General features: G+C 39.1%; 1 protein-coding gene across 1 annotated transcript; it reads right to left on the reverse strand.

Annotated features, from left to right (window-relative positions):
• Window positions 1-1544: 1544 nt before the first annotated feature.
• heatr4.S (HEAT repeat containing 4 S homeolog) lies at window positions 1545-23144 on the reverse strand. The gene is made up of 15 exons (XM_018232255.2): window positions 23059-23144; window positions 20789-21647; window positions 19400-19587; window positions 17952-18092; window positions 17416-17622; window positions 16550-16693; window positions 13813-13980; window positions 11681-11841; window positions 9905-10009; window positions 8922-9040; window positions 7008-7188; window positions 6612-6681; window positions 4981-5167; window positions 3725-3803; window positions 1545-2306 (listed from the first exon to the last, which is right to left on the reverse strand). The coding sequence occupies exons 2-15, from the start codon at window positions 21628-21630 to the stop codon at window positions 2250-2252; spliced, it is 2649 nt and encodes an 882-aa protein (XP_018087744.1). The 5' UTR covers window positions 21631-21647; window positions 23059-23144; the 3' UTR covers window positions 1545-2249.
• Between the last annotated feature and the right edge of the window lie 4521 nt (window positions 23145-27665).

Here is a 27665-nt window from a genome sequence, read left to right on the forward strand (position 1 = left end):
CCACGGGTTCGGCCAACGTTGGCACACCATCGGTAAGGCAACAATGTAGTGATGTGCGGCTCAAGAATTTCTCGACTCACGCCCGACCCTAATCCTACAGTGAAGACTAAACTTGGGACAGAAAGGCCACAAACAAACAGCAAGTGAAAGAAGCGGCTGCAGTAAAGGCCTGGCAGAGCATTAAACAGGAGCAAACCCAGAATCTGCTGATGTCCATGAGTTCAACACTTCAGCCTGTCATTGCCAGCAAAGGGTTTTCAACTAAGTATTAGAAATGAACATTTTATTTTCAGTTTTTTGATTTGTCCAATTACTTTTGAGCCCCTGAAATGAAGTGATTGTGTTAAAAAAAGGCTTTAGTTCCTCACATTGTTATACAATCTTTTTGTTCCACCCACTGAATTAAAGGTGAAAGTCTGCAGTTCAACTGCATCTGAGTTGTTTCATTTACAATCCATTGGGGTCATGTACAGAACCAAAATTAGAAAAAAATGTTGTCTCTGTCCAAAGATTTATGGACCTAACTGTATATATTGTGATTTTTATATAGTGTTTGACATATACTGTTTATGTCACGTGGGTTCAAGGATTTGGGGGAAATTACACAATGAACAGTTTCTGTGTTTCATTACAAAGCTGCTTCTCTGAAGCCAAGGAAAGAATTAATCTAGTGACGGTGAATTATCTATTGATTATAAACTGTGGTTTATTATTCTGATCTTATTTTTCTCATAAATGAAATTATCTTGAATGTTAACATCTGGCACTGTGCTGAGACTGGATATACAGACCACTTTGTACCTCCTAATCTAATGGCTGTGTGGGTCACCACTGCTGTATATTGTGTTATCAGAGTAATTACTGAGGAGGAAAGGATTATAAGAATCTCAAAGTACCAGAAATGAGAAGAAGAGCAAACTGAACTTACACATCCCACGGCCCAGGACAAGAGGTCACTTATACATCATTATTATTTTATAATACACAAAAGCCATGAATATCCTGTAAATTATATCCTTATAAGCGGTGAGTTCTGATGTCATCAGTTATAAACGGTGAGTTCTGATGTCATTTCTGTCACATGACTCACTGAAACTTGTGTATTATAATAAATAAAGTACCCCCAGTTGTAAAATATGAGGATATTAGAAGTTACCTCGGAGTTCCATGACCTGTATAAAAACACTCGGCCTTCGGCCTCGTGTTTTTATATGGTCATGAAACTCCTCGGTAACTTATAATATCCCTATATTTTACAAAAGGGGGTACTTTATTCACTATATTATTAACGTCTTTAGATAATGCCAACATATTGCGCAGTACTAGGGATGCACAGAATCTAGGATTCAGTTCGGGATTCGGCCTGGATTTTGCCTTTTTCAGCAGGATTCAGTTTCGGCGAATCTTTCTTCCTGGCCGAACCAAATCCTAATTTGCATATGCAAATTAGGGGTGGGGAATCGCGTGACATTTTGTCACAAACCAAGGAAGTAAAAAAAAAAATCCCCTAATTTGCATATGCAAATTAAGATTTGGTTTGGTATTCGGACGAATCTTTCGCGAAGGATTCGGAGGTTATGCCGAATTCAAAATAGTGGATTCGGTGCATCCCTATGCAGTACACCCAATCATTTCCAGGAAGGAAGGTAGGAGGGAATTATTGGACAAAAAGTTGTTGGAAGAGGAAAATGGAACAAGGATTGGGTACTTATGCAAGTAGAGAAGAGAATGATGGCAGAGCAAAAAAAAACAAACCCCAAAACATTAAAATGATAGGGGAAAAATGGGGTTGGAAACAAGGGTGACATGAAAATGACCAGGAGCTGAAAAGGGAAAACAGGAGAAGTATTTGGAATGCCCAAAAAATAGTTTTCAGTTCCCGGTAAACATGTGAATAAGGAGAAGAAAAGTTTTTTAGTTTTTAAAAAATTCTGTCCTAGTTTACAGATTTATACTTTGTGTTTTTCATACATTGCTAATTCACTGCTTCATATCTGTGGAACATTAAAAATATTCTGTTTGTGGCTCTTTATAGTCTGCTGGTGAATTACAGAATTCCCCGTGCTAGTGATGGAGGAGTGATCCATAGTCTTTGGGTATTGTCCGTTTTATTGAGAGTAATTATAAGGAAACTGCAGGTCATTCTTGTTCCCCAATATCTTAGACTCTTCTAATAAGTCCCTCTGTTGTGTCGTCCTTCCAGTCCTTCCAAGCAATGATTGTACCTCCTAGTTGGTGGTTCTTGGAGTTCAATATAAAGCCATTACTTTGGGAATCAACACATTCTTCTGACACAACCTGGACATCTGGAATAGACAGATCTGTGTATATAGTTTGTACTTTGCGTGCATTAATCCAGCAGGAAATGAAATGAAAAAAGCAGCTAAATCCTATCTAGAAATCCACAAGGTAGAGTCCTGCGCGGAACAAATTTCTAAGACCCGCAGCCCGCGACCCGAACCGTTTACCCGATTTTATCCGCTACCCGATCCGGACTTGCAACTGCTTTATCTGCAACCTGATCTGCAACCCGCCGAGCAGAAGTAATATTGCTGCAAACCAGAAGGGAAAGTGGGCGGGGACTGCAACAAATTTTAAAAGGAGTAAAATAATGACAACATAACGTAAGAAATTCAGATGAGACCCGCAACCTGACCCGCAAACTGCAGACCCGCATCTATACCTGCACCTGAAAATCCTCCCCTCATTCCGCAGGGTTCTGCTCGGAACCAGTTTATAAGACCCGAGCCCGCAACCCGCAAATTTACCCACTTTGATCCGCTACCCGACCCGGATCCACAACTGCCTTATCTGTAACTCGATCTGCAACCCGCTGACCACCATTAAACCGAAAGTGATGTTGCTGCAAACTGGAAGTGACCTCAACAAAAGTAGGTGGGGACTGAAATAAGTTTTGTAAAATTTTAAAAGGAGTAAAATTTTAAAAGGAGTAAAATATAGACAATATAACATGAGAAATTTAGATGAGACCTGCATCCCAACCCACAAGCCGCAGACTCACATCTATACGGGCAACCTGAAAATCCTACCCTCATACCCTGTTTTTTGAGGGTAACCCGCGTGTACACGACCCGCTGCAGGACCCCATCACAAGGCTGGTACTATATATAACTTTCTCTTATACAGCAAATGTTTTGCACCTCCAGTTCCTTCTAGCGACATGTTGGGATCGACTTGAGTGCGGTACAGAATGCGCGTTTGCTTCGGAAACACTGATATAATATAGTGGATGACTATGAAGATGTTCATTCATCCAGGTCATGGTATATCTAATATAAGTAATTGTAAAACAACTGGACTTGCTGAGTAATCAATGAAGACGTTTCCTACTCATCCGAGCAGCTTCTTCAGTACAACTGACTGGTGTGGGAAGTTCTCGGCGTATAAGAAGAAGCTGCTCGGATGAGTAGGAAACGTCTTCAATGATTCCTCAGCAAGTCCAGCTGTTTTAGAATTACTTTTATTAGATATACCATGACCTGGATGAATGAAAATGTCATAAATGAATGTCATAAAATAGGACATTTGAGGTGCTGAATTAGCAGATATTAAAGTAAAATATGTTATTTCCATGACATTACTGATACTATAGAAGTTTGCAATATGCCAAATGTTAATAAAAGTGATATCGTTTCCGAAACACTGAAGAGCCTCCACGACCCGCGTTATCCACATGTGAGCAGATATAGAGTATCACAAATACCTGCTGCTGGATCATTGATGTCATATCCTCGTTTTCTGTCAGTTCCAGGCCTAGAGCAGCTAAAGTTCTTCTCACTTCCCTAAAGAGTTAAAGAATATGCCGAATTACTTACATGCATATTTTAATTATATATAATAATTCAGCCTCTGTGACTGCTGCTTCCAAATAAATGAAGCTGAATTAAAACGACGTTTGTGATATTTTGGAGAGAAAAGAAAATCCAAATTATAACGGGATCTGTGATAAGAAACAAGAATAGCTCCATAAGAAGATAAGAAAAGACCATTGTGTTATACTGTAGTATGTGGAATCTCTGGCGGCCGGAAAGCTGTTCTCAGTAGGGATGGGCCAATTTGACCTGTTTAGTTTCGCCAAAAATTCGCCGCGGGCGAAATATCGGAGAAGCCCATTAAAGTCTAAGGGCGTCAAAAAAATTTTGTTGCGCAGCTAAATTATTTTGCCGCACGCATTTTTTTTTTTGATGCACGCCGTCAGTGAGCGTCATTTTTCAGCGAAACGAGGCGAAAAAATTCGCCCATCCCTAATTATCAGCCTCATTTACCTACAATAAAGCAATAAACTAAGCATATTGTTAGCAGGTTATCCTTAAGATACTCTTTTCTGCCTGTGGTTGTCAGCGCTGTATTCAGAGGGTGCAGCACCTAAAACACTCCCTAGTCTTCACATAAATTAAAATGATTAATGAGTGCAACAAAGTGCTGGGGATCCATGTCTTTACTGCCTGCTTATTGCACATGACCAGGGACAGCTGGGAAACTGACAAAATGTCTAGCCCCATGTCAGATTTTAAAATTGAATATAAAAAAATCTGTTTGCTCTTTTGAGAAATGGATTTCAGTGCAGAATTCTGCTGGAGTAGCACTATTAACTGATGCGTTTTGAAAAAAACATGTTTTCCAATGACAGGATCCCTTTAAATACAACAGGACTAAGTCATAAGAAAAGGCTTGCAGAGAAACTAGAGCAAGTTTATTGATCTTATGCAGTTAACAAACCACCTATTTCCTACACAACTATACTACATATGTGCTGGTTTCTTCTCTTATATTTCACAGACTTCCCCAAGTACCTTGAAGATTATGTTTGTGGCACAAATTCTGTTATAACATTTGCAGTCAGCTTAGAGCCCATCCAGGGATGATCTGTAACAGGGTTGTTCCATTAATGGCTCGTGTAGTACAGAACAGACTCATCTCTGGGTTATTAACTATAATTTCCAAGCCCACCAAACTCACTTTTGCACAATGTCATTAGATTCCAGCATCAGTTTATCTCGCAAAATATACTGCAAATCAGGGTCACGGATCTGCAGGAGGGCTATACAGCGAAAAGCCTCTATCCGCACTCCTGGCTCCCCATGATGCACAGCCCACATCAGCACGTCCTTCACACGGGGACTCACATGTCCTATTTTCCCTACAGCTGTAGAAAGAAACACTGATGATGCTAAACACAAAGTTTAAGAACTGGGCTTTCCTCTGAAAACCTTTTTACAGATACTGATAAAGATAGTGAAAATAACATTTAATAGGGAAGTAAAGTCTAAAATAGAATAATGTTAGAAATGCTGTATTTTGTATGCTAAACATAAACATGAACTTACTGCACCACAAGTCTAATCAAACAAATGATTTATGCTTTCAAAGTTGGCCACAGGGGGTCACCATCTTGTAACTTTGTTATACATCTTTGTAAGACCAAGACTGTGCACATGCTCAGTGGGGTCTGGGCTGCTTAGGGATCGTCATAAATGATCAAAACAGTACAAGTCAAATAATATCTGCCAGAAGCCGATACAGCAAGACTGATTAATAATCAGAATATACAGACTGCACTGGGTCCTGTGTTGTCATGTAATCTAATGTGGATTTTATAGTTTTTGTATTGTTTAATACAAACTTTCTCCAACTCTGCAGAACCAGTGGCTGCAGCAAAATAATCCTCCAAATAGAATCCCAGTTTATCTGTTTAAATCTGGCTCCATGATCTTTGTCCCTGCAGCTGGAGTTGGAAACAGTAAAGGGGAAAAAAAGGCAAAAATAAAAACCAATACTAATCTCTACACAGTCGCTGACTGCTCTACAGGGAAACAAACAAAGCTGCTTGAGTTCTGCATGACTGGGAAGTAAGGCGGGGGCTCCCCCTGCTGTTCATAAGTATGATTGTTTCCCTGCAGAGCAGTTAGGGACCGTCTGACAATTCCTATCCACAGCAGTAAATGAAGGGAGAATTTCACTTCCTACAGTCAGGTTTCTTATAAAAACGGTACACATTTTTTTATTAAAGTATATTGGAGATAGGTTTCAGGTTTCTTTTTTATAGAAGAAAGTAAAAATGGGATTTTATTTTTTTTTTGCCTTTACATGCCTATGTTCTGTAAAAGTGAACATGGTATATGTAATGTACTGACGGAGCACTTCAGGCCCTGCTTTATTGTCGCAAGTAATTTGACCATTGCAAGTTTATAGCTCCAGGTCCTTTAGGCCCTTAAATCTGCATTGAAACTTGCATAGGGCATTATTTACAAATCAACTTACTCAATTCACTTTGAGTTAAAACATTTTCACTAAATATTAAAATACAGTAAAAAAAGACCATGAAATCAATCAAATTATCATTGTATAGTAATGCCAAGAATGTGTTATACCTTCTCTAGTGTCTTCGAATAGTTATCTAAATACCCTTTTCTACGTTCCTGGTCATTGTCAGCAAAAAGCTCATATAATAAATAAAGCTCATATGATAAATAAAGCTCATATGATAAATAAAGCTCATATAATAAATAAAGCTCATATAATAAATAAAGGTCTGAGTGGTCCATATCCCAAGGTTTCTATGAACATGTTATGACTTGTTTAACACACACCTTTGATGGCACATGCCTGAATTTTCCAGATTGAATCACTCTGAATTAGCTCACAGAGACAACTGAGGACCTAGATGAGCAGAAAAAAAAAATCTGTTATACTAATTTCTGTCAGTGTGTGCAGAGCCTTTAATTCTAACATAGAATGTTTCTTTAATCTTTAATAAGAGGAAGACGGAAGAGGATCGCTCCGTGGTGCTCACTGGTATAACCCCGGGCCGGTGCTTCTATCAGCAGAAAACTGCACCGGCCCGGGGTTATACCAGTGAGCACCACGGATTTCAGGTAAGTAAATACAATCACTTGGGGTTGCCTAACATATGCCACCCCCAAGTGCACAAAGACTTTCCTTTAAATCAAAGCTATATTAGTACATTATTCTTTGAGAATTGATACCGTGTCATCTCTTATTTGGAGCAAACCAGCGGCCTGGCAGGCTTTCTTACGGACAGCTGCAAATTCATCCGAGAAGCACCGCAGAAACTCAGGAAGTAGCTGGGCCGTCATAAGTCTTAGCCAGCCAATAAGGGAAAGAGCTTCCACTTTGGTTTTCCAGGTCCCACATTGTAATTTTTTTCTGAACATAAAAAATAACAGAAGGGAAAATGCTCATGTATTTTGCTCAATAAACACACACTGCAAATTGAATTAAACTATATAATCCTCAGAGATGCTGTGCTTCATAATGGTACATTATTATTCTACAGGATATTATTGTGGTTCACAGCACCTCATAAAAATGGGGGATTACCCCAAGTTTTGCAGCAGTTGTAGTCCTAACACCCATATCTTTGGTCTATATGATATCAGAATGCCCATTGCTGTGTTCTTCAGTCTTAGGCTAGTGACACATGCTAAGATTTGGGAAGATTTAGTCGCCCGGTGACAAATCACCTTTTCTTCGCAGGCAGAATGGCACTTGGAACGCTTTGTTTTCCGAAGTTGGCCAAAGTTGCTTTGGGCGACTTTGGAAAACGAAGTGCTCCAAGTGTCATCCTGCCGGTGATTTAGATTCTAGCCAGCAGGAAGGCTTTTAGGGGAGATTAGTCGCCCGAAGAGCTGGCGATTTGTCGCCGGGTAACTCTAAGCATGTTTAACTAGCCTTATTTATTCTAAGATAACCATGTGAACACTGCCTATTTATAAGGCCTTTTTCATTGTAGTTTTAGTTGCTATTTTGTCTGCAGGTTTCCTCCTATTCTTGTTATCTGCTGATTTTTTTTTTATATCTCTGGTTTCAGCTATTTATCTTCTGCCTGCTCTGACTCTGAAAGAGCTGAAAAACTCAGTACACCCTATACCTTAAAGGGATCCTGTCATCGGAAAACATGTTTTTTTCAAAACGCATCAGTTAATAGTGTTACTCCAGCAGAATTCTGCACTGAAATCCATTTCTCAGAAGAGCAAACAGATTTTTTTATATTCAATTTTGAAATCTGACATGGGGCTAGACATTTTGTCAATTTCCCAGCTGCCCCTGGTCATGTGATTGTGCCTGCACTTTAGGAGAGAAATGCTTTCTGGCAGGCTGCTGTTTTTCCTTCTCAATGTAACTGAATGTGTCTCAGTGGGACATGGGTTTTTACTATTGAGTGTTGTTCTTAGATCTACCAGGCAGCTGTTATCTTGTGTTAGGGAGCTGTTATCTGGTTACCTTCCCATTGTTCTTTTGTTTGGCTGCTGGGGGGGGGGGGGAAAGGGAGGGGGTGATATCACTCCAACTTGCAGTAAAGAGTGATTGAAGTTTATCAGAGCACAAGTCACATGACTTGGGGCAGCTGGGAAATTGACAATATGTCTAGCCCCATGTCAGATTTCAAAATTGAATATAAAAAAATCTGTTTGCTCTTTTGAGAAACGGATTTCAGTGCAGAATTCTGCTGGAGCAGCACTATTAACTGATTCATTTTGAAAAAAATGTTTTTTCCCATGACGGTATCTTTTTAAGTGGTCTAAACGACATAATGCCCACCTACAATTTATAACTGTAGAGGTGCTAGGTTGGTTTTTATAGATATAAACAATGGCCACTATTACATATGCTAGATAAGAGCAATAATCAGTTGCGAACAAAATATATTTATATACAGCAGCATTCATTTATATGGGCCAAACAAAAGTCTGTTATAAATGGATGTCTAAGGGCTTCCAGTGATCACACATATATGCAATACCTATTGAAATATAAAACCCTTTTAATATGAGAGATTCATATAAATTATTGGTAAAGAAGTAGCTATATTTATCTACAATTTTAAAGATAGTAGTGGTTGTGCGGAAAAGTTATCTTGCCATGGAGTGTTGACTTACTGCAATTGGTCGTGTATCTCCTTTCCATAACCCATTATTCCTAAGGATCTAGCGGCAGCCTGTTTCACAGCAGGACTCCAATCCTCCCACATAAGGTGGTTCAATTTATTTCTCAGGTCCTGCAGAAAAGGAAAGACCAGTATGTCTCCATATTATACAGTATATTCACAGTCACGACAAAGCCCAGAGGAAAGCAGAGAAAAGAAACCAGTTGTTTATATGATATTGAAGGCCTTATTTATCAAAATCCGAGTATTTAAATAAAAAAAGTCAGACTAAACTAGAATCCACGATTGGACCTTATTTATTAATTAACAAGCATGATTTATCGGATCAGGGGCAAACTCAAAAAAAATCGAGCAAAAACCCAAATCATATGTTTTTTTTCTGAGATTTTTTCCCAATAATCCAGAATTTTTTACATTTTTGTCCGAAATAGTCGGATTTTAAGGCAAATTTAAGTGCAGACAACAGAAACTTTTAAATAAGAAAGGGACCTCTCCCTTTGACTTATATACAACCTCGGCAGGTCTGAGATGCTGGATTTTCGGATTTGGACTTCTACCATCCTCAGGGTATAATAAATCTCGAAACATTTGACTGTGTTTTTCCATTAAAAATGTTAGTAAAAAAAAAATGGTTTGTTTGAAGTTTTTGTCATTTGGACTTTAATAAATGACCCCCTAAATGTATAGCAAAACTTTAACCGTTCAAAAATTATCATTTTAGTCCTTTAGTTGAAATGTCACATTTTCTGTTGTCATATTATTACTATTATTATTATTATTATTATTATTATTAACATGTATTTATAAAGCGCTTACATATTTTGTAGCTCTGTACAGTAAATGGGTGAATACACAATACAAAAAAACAACTAACACAAGTTGGCCATTAACGATAGTCGTTTTTGGGCAAAACATTGTTTGATATACTTGTAAGCATAAATATTGCTATGAATGTTATTCTATCAGAACACTCACCTGATTAACATGTCCTTGGAGCTGAGAAAGGGCTCTGCAGGCTAAAACTCGGTCTCTCCAGTTACTATTATTCAATGCATCTCCCAGCATGGCATGGACCAGTTTCTGAAAGGAAAGAGCAGAACAGTGTGTTTTGGGGTAGATAAAGGTGCCAAACACCCACTGACCTTGTGTGGCCACACGGACAGATAGGACATAATGGGGACATACACACCATTCTCTGGCCAGCTCTCCCAAGAAATTAACCATTGTTGGCCATGGTGCCCCATCAGAGTTAAATAAAACATTGGTGGTAGGGCCTTCCCCCTATAAAAGTTAAAAACAACACCGTGGCCAGGACCATTGGTGTTCAGTGGAAACTTACCTTTAAAATTTGTCAGGCCATCTTGTTCCTCCTAGGAGACATCTTCTTTGTTCTCCACAGCAGCTTCGGCTCTTTTGGGGCGGCTTTGGCTCCCATTTAGCTTCATCTCCTTTTCATCTTTTCAGCTTCATCCCCCATTCATCTTTTCAGCTTCATCTCTTATTTGACTTTTCGGCTTCAGCTTTCATTCCGCTTTTTGGGGTTGGCTCTCATTCGGCTTCTCAGGTTCAGCCTCCATTTGGCTATTCGGCTCCCATTTGGCTTTGGCTCTTTTCGGCGGTTTTGACTCCCATTTAGCTTCATCCTCATTCATCTTTTCAGCTTCATCCCCATTCATCTTTTTGGCTTTATCTCTCAATCGACTTTTCTGCATTCTGCTTTTTGGGTTTGGCTCCCATTCATCTTTTCAGCTTCATCCCCTATTAATCGTTTCAGCTTCATCCCCTGTTCATCTTTTCAGCTTCATCCCCTATTAATCTTTTCAGCTTCATCCCCATTCGTCTTTTCGACTTCATCTCTCAATCGACTTTTTGGCTTCGCTTTCATTCTGCTTTTTGGGTTTGGCTCCTGTTTGGCTCCTATTTGGCTTTTCAGCTTCAGCCCCCCTTAGACTTCACTCCCATTCTGCGGCTCCAATTCCCCGGGCCCACTTAACCCTAAATTGACCAACCTACTGGACATTTGCCTGAAATGCCAGATGGTCAATCCGGGTTCGATTGATCATATGATCCATGGGCCAATGATCAAATTAGCCCTATTTAGTGTGACCAAATCAGGCAGAGACCTGCTGGAGAGGTTCTACTGTTGCGTTGAGGAGACAATATGGGGCAGATTTATCAAGGGTTGAATTTAGAGTTCATAAACTCCCATAAACTCAAAATTCGGAAACAAAATGACCAATCGAAATCTATAAAAAAAAATTTAAAAATTTCAAACTCAGGTGAATGGGATCGACCTGCCAACTCAAATCGAATTCAATTCGAGTTTTTTCTGTGAAAAAAAACTTGATTTTCAGGAAGGGTGCAAAAAACTCCAAATTGATCCCAGGCTAAAACAGGAATTCGGCAGGTTTAAGGTGGCGAATAGTTGAATTCAAATTCTTAAAGGGCCAGTACATCGAATTCGAATTTATTTAAAAACTCAAAAAGAATTTTAACTATTCCCTAGTCGAATTTAAAAAAACTCGAAAATCTGAACTAGAAATTCTCATTCTAATTTTCACTTCGACCCTAGATAACCCCCTATGTCTCTGTTGTCTCACAGTGGTTGCCAAGAATATAAGATTCTATGACATTACAAAGGTTAATAAGTAAATGTAAAAGTGAAGTACACAGTTAAAGAAAATGATGGAAGAAATGAATATGTAGTTATCATAGACGATACATTTTTCTCTAAAATAAATAAAGACTCACTGTGTGCGCACTCAGCTTCCTTAGTATATAACAAGCTTGTTCCTCCATCTCCTCATTATTCACTTCAAAAAGCTGAGTAAGGATCCTCTTTATTAGCGGAAAGCTGTGATCTCCTTCCAGGGCCAGACACTGAGCAGCTGCCCAGCTATCGGCATCACATCCTGCAAAGGAAACAACTTCTGTTGCACCAACATTATTGCTCATTTCATACACTACTGTCTGGCATAGAATATTACTGAGAAAATATACCTTGATTTAACCAGACACCCTTTTGTCAATTTCCCAGCAGCCCCAGTCATGTGACTTGTGCCTGCATTTTAGGAGAGAAATGCTTTCTGGCAGGCTGCTGTTTTTCCTTCTCAATGTAACTGAATGTGTCTCAGTGGGACATGGATTTTTACTATTGAGTGTTGTTCTTAGATCTACCAGGCAGCTGTTATCTTGTGTTAGGGAGCTGCTATCTGGTTACCTTCCCATTGTTCTGTTGTTAGGCTGCTGGGGGAAAAAAGGGAGAGGGGTAATATCACTCCAACTTGCAGTACAGCAGTAAAGAGTGATTGAAGTTTATCAGAGCACAAGTCTCATGACTTGGGGCAGCTGGGAAATTGACAACATGTCTAGCCCCATGTCAGATTTCAAAATTGAATATAAAAAAATCAGTTTGCTCTTTTGAGAAATGGATTTCAGTGCAGAATTCTGCTGGAGCAGCACAATTAAAAAAAGTTTTTTTCCCATGACAGTATCCCTTTAACTTTCCACTATACATAAGCAATAAATAAATTAAAAGAAGGTTTAAACATTAAGGGGCAGATTTATCAAGGGTCGAATTGAAAAAAACTAATTTAAAGTTATTTTTAGTGTACTTCGAGTATTGAATAGTCCAAAATTTGATTCAAATTGAAAAAAAATTAGACTATTCGAATATCGAAATGTATCAAATACTGTCTCTTTAAAACTGCGACTTTGACCATTCGCCATCTAAAACCTGCCGAATTACTGTTTTAGCCTATGGGGGACCTCCGAAAACCTATTTGGAGTCATTTGGTGGACTTTGAAGTTTTTTGGGGCAAATCCTTCGATTCGGATTCGATTGAATACCGTAAAACTTAGATTCGAACGATTCAAACACAGCCTATTCAACTGAAGTTAAAAACGTTGATTTTTTAAAATAAATTTTGATTGGTCTGTTTTTATTTAAAAAAAAACTCCCATCACCTCAAAATTCAACCCTAAATAAATCTGACCCCTGAGTATAATTCTAATCGAAATCATTATTAATTTTTTTTCTGATCAAATGGCTTCTGTTTCGGGAGCTGGAAGCAGCAGTGCCGAGACTATAAAGCAACAGACAAAAACTGCTTTCAGTAGCAAATAATTTACATATAACTATATATAGGGGCCCTATTTTTTTGGCTACTTCGACCATTGAATTGGCTACTTCGACCTTCGACTATGACTTCGACTTCGAATCGAACGATTCGAACTAAAAATCGTTAGACTATTCGACCATTCGATAGTCGAAGTACTGTGTCTTTAAAAAAAACTTCGAACCCCTACTTCGCCACCTAAAACCTACCGAGCACCAATGTTAGCCTATGGGGAAGGTCTTTCTATCAATTTTTAGGTCGAAGAAAAATCGTTCGATCGATGGATTAAAATCCTTTGAATCCTACGATTCGAAGGATTTAATCGTTCGATCGAACGATTTTTCATTCGATCGTTCGATCGAACTATTTGCGGTAAATCCTTCGACTTCGATATTCGAAGTCGAAGGATTTATATTAGGCAGTCGAATAGTGAGGGTTAATTAACCCTCGATATTCGACCCTATGTAAATCTGCCCCCAATGTTTAATGGGAAGTTGATCAGGGGTAAATTTTATTGCATTATGCTAACAATACAGGTAGAATTCCCCTTTAGCTTATTTTTTTATTTGACCCCAATTCTACTTAGTTTGTGGACTAATAACCCAGGCCTCCATGGGAAATAGGAGTCTGCTGACTAAATAGTAGGAGGCTCCATGATTTATGATGGTGCGCCTGGCTTATTATTTATTTATCTATTGTTCCCATTATCTTCAGCTAATAAAACATTATCAGGTATACTCTTTTATTATTTAGTCCAGAAAGTACCTTTCTCCAGCGCACTGAGCATGACCCTTCTTGCCTCTTCACTTATGGAGTGATTTATGTAACAGTACAGAGCGGCAGCCATTCTCACAAGGGCATCCACATCGCCAAGGGCATTATAAACGAGACCCATATTCTCGGGAACACAAAGATTTTCCATCGATTTGCTTGCTTTTACAATGTTAAACAAATATAAAATAATAAAAATCAATAAAGGACGTCTTGAGAGCAGTAAGACTATATGCTGTCATTCTGTTATCTGTCCATGTCAGTAGTGGAACACCACATTTGATATTAAAATCCATGATATAAGCTATAATCATGCTATACAGTCATATGAAAAAGTTTGGGAACCCCTTTCAGCCTGCAGAATAATTTACTCCACATTCAACAAAAAAGATAACAGTGGTATGTCTTTCATTTCCCAGGAACACTGGGGTACTGGGGTGTTTTCCGAACAAAGATTTTTAGTGAAGCAGTATTTAGTTGTATGAAATTAAAATAAATGTGAAAAACTGGCTGTGGGTACCCTTGTAATTTTGCTAATTTGAACGCATGTAACTGCTCAATACTGATTACTGGCAACACCAAATTGGTTGGATCAGCTCGTTAAGCCTTGAACTTCATAGGCAGGTGTGTCCAATCATGAGAAAAGGTATTTAAGGTGACCAATTGCAAGTTGTGCTTCTGTTTGACTCTCCTCTGAAGAGTGACAGCATGGGATCCTCAAAGCAACTCTCAAAAGATCTGAAAACAAAGATTGTTCAGTATCATGGTTTAGGGGAAGGCTACAAAAAGTTATCTCAGAGGTTTAAACTGTCAGTTTCAACTGTAAGGAATGTGATCTGGAAATGGAAGGCCACAGGCACAGTTGCTGTAAAACCCAGGTCTGACAGGCCAAGAAAAATACAGGAGCGGCAAAAGCGGAGGATTGTGAGAATGTTACAGACAACCCAAAGATCACCTCCAAAGACCTGCAAGAACATCTTGCTGCAGATGGTGTATCTGTACATCGTTCTACAATTCAGCGCAATTTGCACAAAGAACATGTGTATGGCAGGGGGATGAGAAAGAAGCCCTTTCTGCACTCACACAAACAAAAACAGAGTCACTTGTTGTATGGAAAAGCTCATTTAGACAAGCCACAGTCATTTTGTTATTTGGTCATAACAAAAAGCACTTTGCATGGCGGAAGAAGAACACGGCATTCCAAGAAAAACACCTGCTACCGACTGTCACATTTGGTGGAGGTCCCATCGTGGGGCTGTGTGACTAGTTCAGGGACTGGGGCCCTTGTTAAAGTCGAGGGTCAGATGAATTCAACCCAATATCCACAAATTCTTCAGGATAATGTTCAAGCATCAGTCACAAAGTTGAAGTTGCGCTGCAGGGGTTGGATATTCCAACAAGACAATGACCCTAAACTCACTTGGAAATCTACAAAGACATTTATGCAGAGGGACAAGTACAATATTCTGGAGTCCCCCGACTTGAATATCATGGAAAATCTATGGGATGATTTGAAGCAGACTGTCCATGCTCGGCAGCCATCAAATTTAACTGAACTGGAGAGATTTTGTTTGGACAAATGGTCAAAAATACCTCCATCCAAAATCTCATCAAAGTCTATAGGAGACGTCTAGAGGCTGTTACATTTGTAACTAAGTATTGATGTTATATCTCTGTTGGGGTGCCCAAATTTATGCACCTGTCTAATTTTGTTATGATGCATATTTTCTGTTAATCCAATAAACTTTATGTCACTGCTGAAATACTACTGTTTCCATAAGGCAAGTTATATATTAAAAGGAAGTTGCTACTTTGAAAACTCAGCCAATGATAAACAAAACTCCAAAGAATTAAGAGGGGTTCCCAAACTTTTTCATATGACTGTAGATATCGTGTTCCTCATCTATAAATTGTCTAGGAGATTCAGGCTGATTTAGGAGTCTACACGGAACCCAAAACAATGCTACGTATTATAGTAAAACAGATGTTTATACTATATAGGAACAACCAATCAGATTCTTTTAACTACAGATGACCAAATGAATTCTAATTGCAGATTGAGATGGGTTTTACTACAAAGCAAAATTACTGTTGTTTTGTGAATTCTACTGTCAGTGTCCAATAAGATGGACTACTGCTAGGATAAAAGACATGCCCAGAAGACCACAATTGGTGCATATTGTCATACTACAACGCACATCGTATGTGTTGGTCAAAAAGGAGCAGAACACATTTTCTCTTCAAGTTTTTAGTGAAAAAATGTGAATTTTTAAAAAAGAAAAATCTAATTCTTCAAAATGTATTATACCCCGAAGCTTCTAAAAGTCTGAATCCGGAAATACTCCATCTAAAACCTGTCGATTCTGTGTAAAAGTCAATGGCAGCTGTCCCTTAAAAGATGTTTTTTGAAGATTTTTTTAGCCTTCACAAACATTGGGAGTATGGGGTGTGGCAATTCTGTACAATTCTAATTGATTCTCAAAGAGTTTTTGAGTTTTTTTGCAAATAAGCTTGAATAATTCAGGGTTTTTTTTATCCAATGTTTTCTACCTAAAATATTAGTAAATAAGCCAAATTTGTGGATGGGAGGTCGAGTTTGTTACTGATAAAATATGAGAAAAAAAGGAGTTTATTGATAACATAATTTAAATATCCTCTGATTATTTCATTATTGTTTCTATGTCTCTATGAATTGTTTCTGTTGATAATTTATCATTTTTTTCCTGCTCACCTGTATTCCCTGCATGTGTCCCCTCCATTGACTGAAGCACGGCTGAAGTAGCGATGGTTACAAGAGCCGTGATTTTAGAGTTGTTGTGCACACTGTGCAGGTTTTTCTTTAGCTCTTCCAAACTTGTCTCTTTCCCATTTCCAGCTTTCTTGACAAGAGAATTGCAATCAGTTTTAAGCTTGGCAAATAAATCATATTCCAGCAATACAAGTGTCAGACATTATCAAGGTAACAAGTATTTCACTGGTTATGGAACCATGTGCCGGTGGAGATGCCATATTGGATGACTCTGTACCGTAAACACACAACAAACAGAAAGAAGGTGTAGGAAGACTAGAGATTGGGAGAGACAGCCACTGAAGAACGAAAGAAAGTGAGATCTAATCTGACTGCTTTCGTTTGGTGTGGAGTGGGTTTGTTTTGGGTAATTCTACCCTCCAGGGACACAAATTCACCAACTTCACAGCTTTCCTCAATCACTTTAGACTCAATCTCAATCACCTGGTCATGTCTCTGTCCGCTCTTTGCAGTGACAGGCAGCACCCCAGTTCACTAGGGTTCCCTGGAGCTGCCAACACCCAGAACAGCAGTAATACCAGGGTTCCCAATTTTATTTTCAACAACTTTCTTGCAGAACTGGTACTTATTTGAAAAAAGTCCCACCACTGTAATGGAAAAAAAAAAAAAAAAAAAAGAAAAACAGATGCAGAGGTAGAACCACAGCAGCTACTACACACAGGGCCAAACACTTTTAATGCTGACCCTTGTGTTACTAGGAGTTCAAGGCACCCTACTGGTCTTGTAGGAGATGATATTCCATTCCAGGGGCGCACACATTTATGTCAACCGCAAGAGTTTTCACTCACTTAACATCCAGGAACTCTTCCATTGTGTTAATATGTTCCACATGGCTTCTCTTTCATTCAGTGGCAAATGTTTCTCTTTTTCAGGTTGTGTTCGCCCTTGAGGTTTTGGAACTGCTGGAAGCTCACAGGTCTGTATAGTCTTATTTAAAACAGGTGCTGGAAGAGCAGTCCAACGAAATGCCCCTCTTTCCGGTCTCAGAGGTAGACCTGTATTATACAAATGTAACACTACATTAGCCCTGTAGTTACAAACAACTATTATACATCCTCTACAAGCTACTGTCATGCAACAATCCCCCAAAAATATATATACCATATATATTTATATATAAAATATTTAATTGTTTAAAACAAATTACCACAATCAATATTTTAAACCTTTAAATAATTTTTGCTAGTAAATTTTGTTCCACAGATCCCATGGTAAAGGTTGGCACACCAAGAATGGGCCACTTACCTTAGTCTCGAAAAAAAAACCACCAAAATAATCAGTATTTTAGCAATAGTTATTTAGCAGAAGTTGACTGTAGAATTACCAGCTTCTAAATCCTTGGAACTCCACTCTGTATGTGACTTTGGCAACGACTCTTGGAGATGCTTCTCGTATTGGTTCTGACTTTCCATGATGATGTGATTTTTATTCTTTATATCCTTCTGGTGGATTATTTTAACCAAACCTAAAATCAAGCACACATACAATTTATGACAAGGAAATTATGAGAAAAATCATTAAAGTGCAATTCAAATCTAAGATTAATCTATTGGAAATAAGAAACTGCCTAATTATAATAAATTGTAAATGGAGTTCTGTTCCTGATAGAATCAAATTCGTTTTCGTTATCCCCCCCTCAGCAATTTGTCTCTATTTATGCAACAGTCAGATTTTGATAGACAGTTAGGTCTTATACATCACTGGTGTGTGCTCCCTTTGCTTACACAATTTATTAGAGAGAACTCTATTGCAAAATAACTCTGTAGACCAGGGCCCCCCAATTGGGTGAAGCACAATCAAATGTAAAAAATGTTGGTGTCAGGAGCGCATGGGCCGACGCCGGCATGATGACGTCACGTGCCCAGTACGAACTTTGAAAATAAAAGGACTTCTAGGTCACAGGTTTGATCCCGATTATAGGAATTGCTGAATCGTGTTCCTGGGTTTCCTAAATTCATGAATTACTGTTTCCTGGCTTCCTGACCCTTGGCTTGACCCTGATTCTGATTCTTGCTGCCTGCCTTATTGAACACTTGCCTGAACTTGACTACGCTTAAACCTGACCCCTTTTGGATATTGTAAACTTGGACTTTAACTCCTGGGCTTCCTCCTTGGTCCGGACTTCTCTTCTAGGAGCCGATAGGCCCCTGATAGTTAGGGAGCCACAGAAGCATGACAAAACTTTGTGGGTTGCCAAATAAGCACTGTAATTGGCTATTGGGTAGCCTCTGTGGACTTCCTGCCTGCAGGAGGCTCTCTTTGAAAGTAAACCTGTGTCTTTCTGTCTCCAAAATCTTGGAAATTAGAACATTTAATTTGTTTTAAGGCCAATGGGGGCAATATCAAAGGGGTGTTTGAGTTCACTGGTTAGGGACCACTGCTGGAGAAAGATATTAAGAGATGGCTTGCTAAGGAAGGGGAGTTATAATGAGTAACATGATTATTTAAAAAATGGTACAATGGTACAAAAAATGGAGACATGTTTAATTTTCACAGTAGTTCCCACTTTAAGAGGCAACTCTACTCCATGTAGGCTGGGATTATTTTTGAATAACTTTTTCACTACCATAAAGTAAAAATAATTGTCAAGTGTCAGTATTCTAACCACATTCATCATTGCAAACTGAGACAAGTACTAATAAACAGGAGCATTTTATAGCACCCACATAGATAAATGATATTTTACCTCTTGGAAGACTGAAGTAATGCAATATATAGAAAATCCTTCCAGTAAAGTAAAAGATTTAATCATAAAAATGATTGGTGTTTTACCTGAATAAAGTTCTCCCTCAAAAGCATTCTCTGTAGCACAGACATGTTTCCCAGCCTTTGGGTTCATCAGATCCTGCAACCTTAAAGATGGGGCGAGTTCAAAGTGTTTGACTGTCAGGGATTCTGCTGTCTTGTTGTTACTGCCAGGGGCTGCTTCTTCTTTGGTTAATGGGGGGAAAGGTGTGCTTCTGTAAAATAAGAAAATAGGCACAAAAGACAGATAAGTTGGGTTATCGTATATGCCTTTGATTTACATTTTTTGGCCTGTCTACCCAAAAAAGGAATTTTAAAAATCCGACACTGAAGAGTAACAGAAACAATTCCATTACTTATACTTTATGATGGGAAAAAAGCCCAGTTTAAATTAAGAGCATTGCCTGTGAATAAGTATCTGAGAGTATGAAACACGTAAGGTGGAGTATCCCGTTTACTATGGCCTTTTCTTTGACTGATCATATACACCTCCCAAAATGGGTTTAATAGCTTTTAAATTCAGTTTTTATAATAGTCAAGAGCCCCATACTTGCAAAAGAGGTAAAGTGTTCATTAATAAACTGTTTTCACTATAAAGTTAGCAGTAAACAACATAGTTTATACAACATCTTAAGTAACACAATGCTGTTTGGATCCTGATGCAAGAACTCCATATATCTTGTCTTTCAGTGACCAAACAAAAAATGGAGGGTAATCTTCTCAAGGAAGCCAGATAAAATATAGGAGACAGCTGCAAGGCCCAATAATTATGCACCTAATTGTAATTGCTATTGTATATTATTGCAGGAAACATAACAGTATTAAGCTAATTATGGTAACCAAACCTAGACATCTCGAGGCCTCATTTTTAGGTTCTGGCTCACAACTCAAAGCCTATACTTTTTGGGGTTTAGACTTAGCCTTATTCGCAATGCACTCCCCATCTTCTATCTTTGCCTTCTTGATTGCTGTTTTACAACATTTATTATAATGTTCATATTCATTATATACACTAAATGCTCCTGGTAGAGGGAAGTTGCAGAAACATGTATTTGTGTATCACATAACAAACATGGCACATCAACATCTTCAAATGTCTTCCCAGTTAGTGGAAACAACTAGGGACCTTCTATCACTAGCCTTTTCTGGTACCAATTTTTGGTAAGTTTATGTTGTTTTGGTGTATAGTAATCCTATCTTTTATCTCTCTTAAATCTGCTGCCAACGTAATCTTACACCCACTTTATTCATCCCTTCCTTAGTGTCATCTATTTAATTACCATACGGTTTGTGATTGATAATTGAACATACAGCTTCCTATCTGTCCATTTGGTCTTCCTTTGCATCTTTGACTTTGGATTTTGCCAGAGGTGTATATAGCAATGCAAATAATGTATCTCTTGTTCTCATACTTACACAGGAAGATGTGTATCTGTTTTCTTATCTCCTTGGGATTGGTTACTTAATTTTCTAGATTTGTCTTGCTCCTTGTATAGCCTAAAGTCCTCCTCTGTCATGTGCTCTTCACTTATTAGCTCTACTGAGCTGCTAAGGCCATAGCGTTTACACAAGTTATTCTTTAACTTTCCGTGGTCTGTGTAATTGGCCTCAATCCACTGAGCTGTGGTCTTTGTCAACATCTTCAGAACATGTTCATCCCAACCTACAAAGTCTTTTGATGGATAAGAGGAAGCACAAACGTCGGGTTCCGTTTTTGCCTTCCTTTTGTATTGTGCACTTATGCCCAGTTCTTCTGTTGAGGACATTATTGGATTCACATTTTTACCACTATGAATGGAATTCACTGTGATTCTCTTACTTTCCTTCGATTTGCCCCATATACTGTTTCCAAAACAGATGTAACTTTTTGATTTGACTTGCTTGGAAGGCAAAGCTTGTCTCACGTGAAAAGATTTACTTTGAAAAGGAGAAATCTTTAACATCCTATTAATTTGCGTTTGTGGTGTAATGTTAAATGCCTCATATAAGGTCTTGGTATCGAATTCGTTATAGGTTAAGCTGGCCGGCCCTCTTTCGCTCACAACCTCCTTGGAAAAATGAAAATCTCCAGCAATGTTCCTAATGATTTGAGTCTGTGCTTGAGTTGAACTCTGAACTGTTTGGCTAAATGTTGGCACAGGAAAAGAAAATACTGTTTTTTGAGAAGAGCTTTCCGAAACTGCTGGAAGTGTCTGAAACCTCTGTGACGGCTTTTGATAGGGTTGGAATGGTTGATATGACTGTCCGTTTATTTCCATATTTACAAGGTTTTTCTCTAAAGGAAACCAAGTGCAAGAATAAAATGAAGCAGCAAGGCTCACGGTTTTCTATTACTAAACAATATATAATACATATTATATATATATATATATATAATACACAAAAGCCATGAATATCTTGTAAATGATATCCTTATAAACGGTGAGTTCTGATGTCATCAGTTATAAACGGTGAGTTCTGATGTCATTTCTGTCACATGACTCACAGAAATTTGTGTATTATAATAAATAAAGTACCCCCAGTTTTAAAATATGAGGATATTAGAAGTTACCTCGGAGTTCCATGACCTGTATAAAAACACTCGGCCTTCGGCCTCGTGTTTTTATATGGTCATGAAACTCCTCGGTAAATTATAATATCCTTATATTTTACAAGAGGGGGTACTTTATTCACTATATTATACTGACTTTTCAAAAACCTTTCTAATTGACATACTGAGGATACTTTCAGCAGGCAATTTGGCCCAGTGGAGTAACTTATAGCAAGTGTTCATGATCAGACTATTCTACAGGTATGGGATCAAGTGTTCATGATCAGACTATTCTACAGGTATGGGATCCGTTATCAGGAAACCCATTATCCAGAAAGCTCAGAATTACAGAATGGCCATCTCCAGATTATGCAGCCCAAATGACCTACAAAAACAACACTAAAATAAGCTTTTGGCACTCCCAGTGTATGACTAGCCATAGGTTTATGATTCTAAGTACAGGTATGGACCTATTGTGCAGAATGCTTGGGACCTGGGGCTTTCCGGATAATGGATCTTTCTGTAATATGGATCTTCAGACCATAAATCTAATAGAAAATCATGAAAACGTTAAATAAACCCAATAGGCTGGTTTTGCTTCCAATAAGGAATAATTATATCTTAGTTGGGATCAAGTACAAGCTACTGTTTTATTATTACAGTGAAAAAGGAAATCATTTTTAAAAATTTGGATCATTTGATTATAATGGAGTCTATTGGAGAAGACCTTTAAGTAATTCAGAGATTTCTGGATAATAGGTTTCTGGATAACTCTCTAACTTCATTCTAAACAAATGTGGTATATTCAGCTTGACTAAACGTAAAGTCTGGGCACTCCTGCTCTGCATTGTCCCGGAGAAGCGAGTAGGTTTAAATAGACACACAGACTATTTCTACTATACGCAGAATATAATATGGCTACCTGGCTATGGATGGAAAGGGTTTATAACAACCCCATACAGTGTTTATAAACAGCCAGGATTAGTATATATAACCAGACAGGACTATCAGTTTAAGAAATGCCATGCTTTTAATATAATTCTACCTTAATTACATATCAGGACTTACCAAAAAGTAACAAGCACATTTTTTCTGCCCACTTGTGTCCTGAATGTTTTAATTATTGATAGAGAAAATCATGTAAATATGATGTTACCTGAGAGCGTAGATCTGTGCTAACTTTCATGTGAAACACAACAGTCTAATCTGCAGTCTCAGCTCTAACAGACAGCCCTGTGTTTAGTCATTGCCAAGCAACTGGCAGAACAATGACTGCTGAACGACATTGGGCTAGTCCTTGTAAACGAATGACTGCATTTATTATATTGCAATTGCATCTACAAAAAGGAGATTTTCAATGTACTATAGTGCAAAATATTAACCTTACAAATGGCCAGATTGGGCTGTTTATAACAGAAAGCGTTGCTATGGGCACTAATCCCCAGATGTCAATCGGGCAGGGCTACAAATTCAGTCTGGATCTGTTTGTTGATGCGGCACCGTGATCCGCCCGTCCTTATTCTTTTCATTATGAACCGACCATTGGGCCCTGGGGCCCATGATCGGATCAGCCCGATATCGCCCACCTTGAGGTATTGGGGAGAGATGTCGCTTGGCGACATCGAATGAGTGAATCTCTCTGGGGCAAATTCACTATGCGCCGAAGCGCCTAACGCTAGCGTAAATTCGCTAGCGTTGGCCATTTTCACTACTTCGCAAATTCAATAACGGACGCTGGCGTAACTTCGCTAGTGTAACTTCACACCCTTACACCAGGCGAATTTGCGCAACGGACGTAACTACGCAAATTCACTAACGCGCACATTGTACTGAACGCTACCTTTTACGCCAGACTTCCTTCGCCACCTCAGACCAGGCGAAGCGCAATAGAGTAGATAGGGATTGCTTCAAAAAAAGTTCAAATTTTTTCTAAGTCCCAAAAAACGCTGGCGTTTTTTCTATATTATGGGTGATAGGCTGAAAAAGATCGAAAACATTTTTGGGGCTCCCCTCCTTCCCCCCTACATTTCCTAACTCATGGCAACTTACCTATACAGTGGGCACATGTGTAGGGCAAAATAAACATTTTATTTGCTGTTTTGAAGGTTTCCCAGGCATTTGTAGCGCTGCTACATATTCCTCCATTGAAATTTGAATTTGGCGCCGTATGCAAATTAACCACCGCTAGTGTAACTTCGCTTCACTTAGTGAATCAACGCTAGCGCAACTTCGCAACCTTACGCTACCCCTGAGCGCAACTTCGGATTTTAGTGAATTTGCGAAGCGCTGGCGAAACTACGCCTGGCGAAGTGCGGCGAAACTATGCCTGGCAAAGTGCGGCGCAACTACGAATCTTAGTGAATGTCCCACTCTGTGTATGGCCACCTTAAGAAATAATTCCAAATATTTTTCTACCATGTTTGCTGAGCAAATTCGAAATCTTTTTCTACCCTGTTTGCTGAGCAAAATTTCCTTACACCTAAATTATTTATATCTTGCTTCAATGTTGTTTTGGAAGCCACAATTAGAGCATAAAGGTAGCTGCCATTTTGTGAAAGCTGTTATCAAGGCAAGCTTTACATCATCCTAAAATTGAATGTATGCACCAGATAGCCGTGCCAGGCCAAGCAAGTGGGCACACTTGGCAACCTGTAAAGGGCAAGGCCAGATGTGGCGTTTTTGTGGCGTTTTTACGTTGCGTTTTTAAAAAAGAACAGCCAGGCGTAAATACGCATAAACTGCACTACCACTGAAATGGAATACGCACTATGGCAATTCACACTGGGCGCTTGCAAGCTGAAATTCACCACAGGACGCCAGTACTGGCGTTTATTAGCAGAAACGCCAATACGTCAAGAAACTACCGAATCAATAGACTCTATGGGATCTGCACTTCTGAAACCACACTTTGTGTAAATACGCAGCATATTTTAAATATGGCGTCCAAAGTCTCAATGAGAACAATGAGAAGTGCATGTTGGGAACGTGCTGAAAAACGCATGAAAAACGGATGTTGATGGTGGCATGCGGTTTCAGTGGCGTATTTATGCCTGTCTGTTATTTTTTAAAAACGCAACGTAAAGACGCTGCAAAAACGCCACGTCTGGCCTTGCCCTAACAGTATGGCAGTGGTGCACGGAGGGGGGGGGTGTAAATCAAACAGGGGGACAAGTGCCTGGACTAGGGCCACCAACCATTGCACCCTAGGAACGTGAATCTGCCTGCCCTTAGTTCCGGAGCTGTCAGATGGGAGGACCTGATGTCCACACACAGACTGAGCAGTTATAAACAATATGAAAAGGGGCACGAGAGGAGGAGGGACAACAAGGAAGTGCAGAAATGAAAATAATTGCTGTGCCACGGGCATAGAGACAGGGGAGATAAGAAATGATTGACAGATGACATTTTAAATACATTTATAACAGGTATTTATTTTAAATGTACTTTTATTATACAGCTTTTTATGTCTGGGTAACAGGTCCACTTCAAAAACTATGCACCTCTATCAAGAGACTGCCCTTAGGAGCGGTGAAGGACTGGACACCACAAACAGACCCCACACCTTCTGGAATTGCAGTCTCAGCGGGGCCTAATTATCAACACTGAGCGAATTTGCCCACGGGCAGTAACCCATAGCAACCAAGCAGTGCTTGTCTTTGTTCAGGCAGCCGCAGGTAGAACAATGAATTCAACAATTTGGGTAACTAACCATGGGCAAATTTGCCAAGTGTTGATAAATGACCCCCAGTGTCTCACTGTCTACATCAGTGATCCCCAACCAGAGGCCCGTGAGCACCATGTTGCTCACCCACCTTTTGGGGCAGATTTACTAAAGGGTGAAGTGGTCGTCGGAGTCGTCACTATCGAAAATTCACTAGAAATCTCATCTGCAGGGACATCACCAATTTACTAACAGGCGTAGAGGACAATTAGCTAGTGAAAGAGACCGTCGCCAGCACAGTTTTGCGCCCTATTGCCTAAACGATCGTAACTCCGCAAATTCACTAAACGTTACCTCTCTCATCAGAGTTTCTTTCCCCACCTAAGACCAGGCGAACTGATAAGCTGAAGCAACATCCTCCTCAATCTTATGTCAGTGACATCATATCCTGTGTGCCGAAAAGCCATAACATTTTTTCATTTTTTAAAGTAGGATTTCCTTCAAAAGTCCTAACTATAAAAGATTTTTGTGTTACCAATTTTTTCAACCAATTTGAGGGGCATGCCACATTTGTTTTAGGGTGGGCTCATGTCTAGGACATTAGAGGATCTCTTTTGTCTTTATTTTGCTTCCTTGGACATGTGTAATAATAAATGGCCACTTCAGACATTTGCATCAACATCTTTATGAAAGACGTCCATACGACTTATATGTACCGCCCTATTCAAATTGACGTAAGAGTGCCAACGAAGTTTCGCGAGGCAGAATTAAACGCTAGCAAAAGATCGCCAAGAAATGCTCATGCTGACGAATTAACACTAGTGAAACGTTGCCAACGTTCAGCTGCTGAGATGCAATTTCGCGTTTTAGTGAATTGGCGTAGTGGTAATGAATATACGCCTGGCGAAGTGTTTGCTGGTGAAAATTCGCCCTTTAGTGAATTTGCTTTTGGATGTTGCTCCCAGTGGCCTCCAAGCAGGTGCTTCTTTTTGATTGAGGCAAGTTGTGGTTGCATAATAACCAGTAGAGATGGGCGAATAAATTCGGCTGGCGCGAATTCACGTTGAATTTCCGTCGTCAAAAAAGTCGCTCTCGTCAAAATGGCCGTTCATCAACAATATTCGAACCACCATTGACTTTAACACCAGCGTCAAAATTGATGCGAGCGTCAAAATTGACGTGGGCATCAAAATTTACACAGACAATTTTCAAGTTTCGAACATTTTTCACCGTTTCACAAATTTCATTGAAAATTAATACATTTTTCGCGAATCTAAACGGGAGAAATTTGCCCATCACTAATAACCATGTATTCTTCCAAACAGAGCCTCCAGTAGCCCCCAGTCCTGTAGGTTGCGAGTCCACATAGGGACTACCAAATAGACAATCACATCCCATAACTGACACCCTCGGGAACATTTTGTATGTTTGTGTTGCTCTCTAACTCTTTTTAAAATTTGAATATGGCTCACTGGTAACAAATGGTTGGGGACCCCTGGTCTACATCATAATAAATGTTATTTTAAAGGACATGCCAACCCAAAGTACAGAGCCCTGCGGTACTCCACTAACAACACTGGTCCAATTAGAAAATTAGCTATTTACCACCACTCTTTGAAGTCTGTCTTTTAGCCAGTTCTCTATCCAGGTCCAAATGTTCCAGGCCAACATTTCTTAAAGGGGAAGTAAAGTCTAAAATAGAAAAGGCTGGAAATCTTTTAGTATGTTAAAGGATAAGTAAACTTTTAAAATAAGTGAATGTAAAATAGATGAAGGGGCTATTCTAAGCACATTTGCAATGTACATTAATTATTTATTGTTTTTTCATTCCAAGATATTAAGGGATGCCTGTACTGTTAATATGAATGAATTTTGTTCCAACAGCGCCACCTGCTGGTCATTTTCCCACCAGTCTGACCGCCAAGTAGTCAAGGAAGTTGTCAGGAGAAAAGGAGAGGCTGATGTTCTTCTGCTTAAGAAAGATTTGAGAAAGGTTTCTTATTTTTTTTTCCCCTAAGAAATAAGCATAAGACCATCAGAGCAGCCCCTTTCTTTCTCCTGACAACTTCCTTGACTACTTGGCGGTCAGACTGGTGGGAAAA

Source organism: Xenopus laevis, chromosome 8S (genome assembly GCF_017654675.1).
Source record: "Xenopus laevis strain J_2021 chromosome 8S, Xenopus_laevis_v10.1, whole genome shotgun sequence".
Lineage (NCBI taxonomy): Eukaryota > Metazoa > Chordata > Amphibia > Anura > Pipidae > Xenopus > Xenopus laevis.

Coding starts and splice junctions, on each gene's coding strand:
- heatr4.S (XM_018232255.2), bottom strand. CDS start 21,630: ATGGAAATAAACGGACAGTCATATCAACCATTCCAACCCTATCAAAAG. Junction 10,010..11,680: donor GGAAGCTGAGTGCGCACACA/GTGAGTCTTTAT, acceptor CTTTCCTTTCAG/AAACTGGTCCATGCCATGCT. Junction 2,307..3,724: donor CATCAATGATCCAGCAGCAG/GTATTTGTGATA, acceptor TGTCTATTCCAG/ATGTCCAGGTTGTGTCAGAA.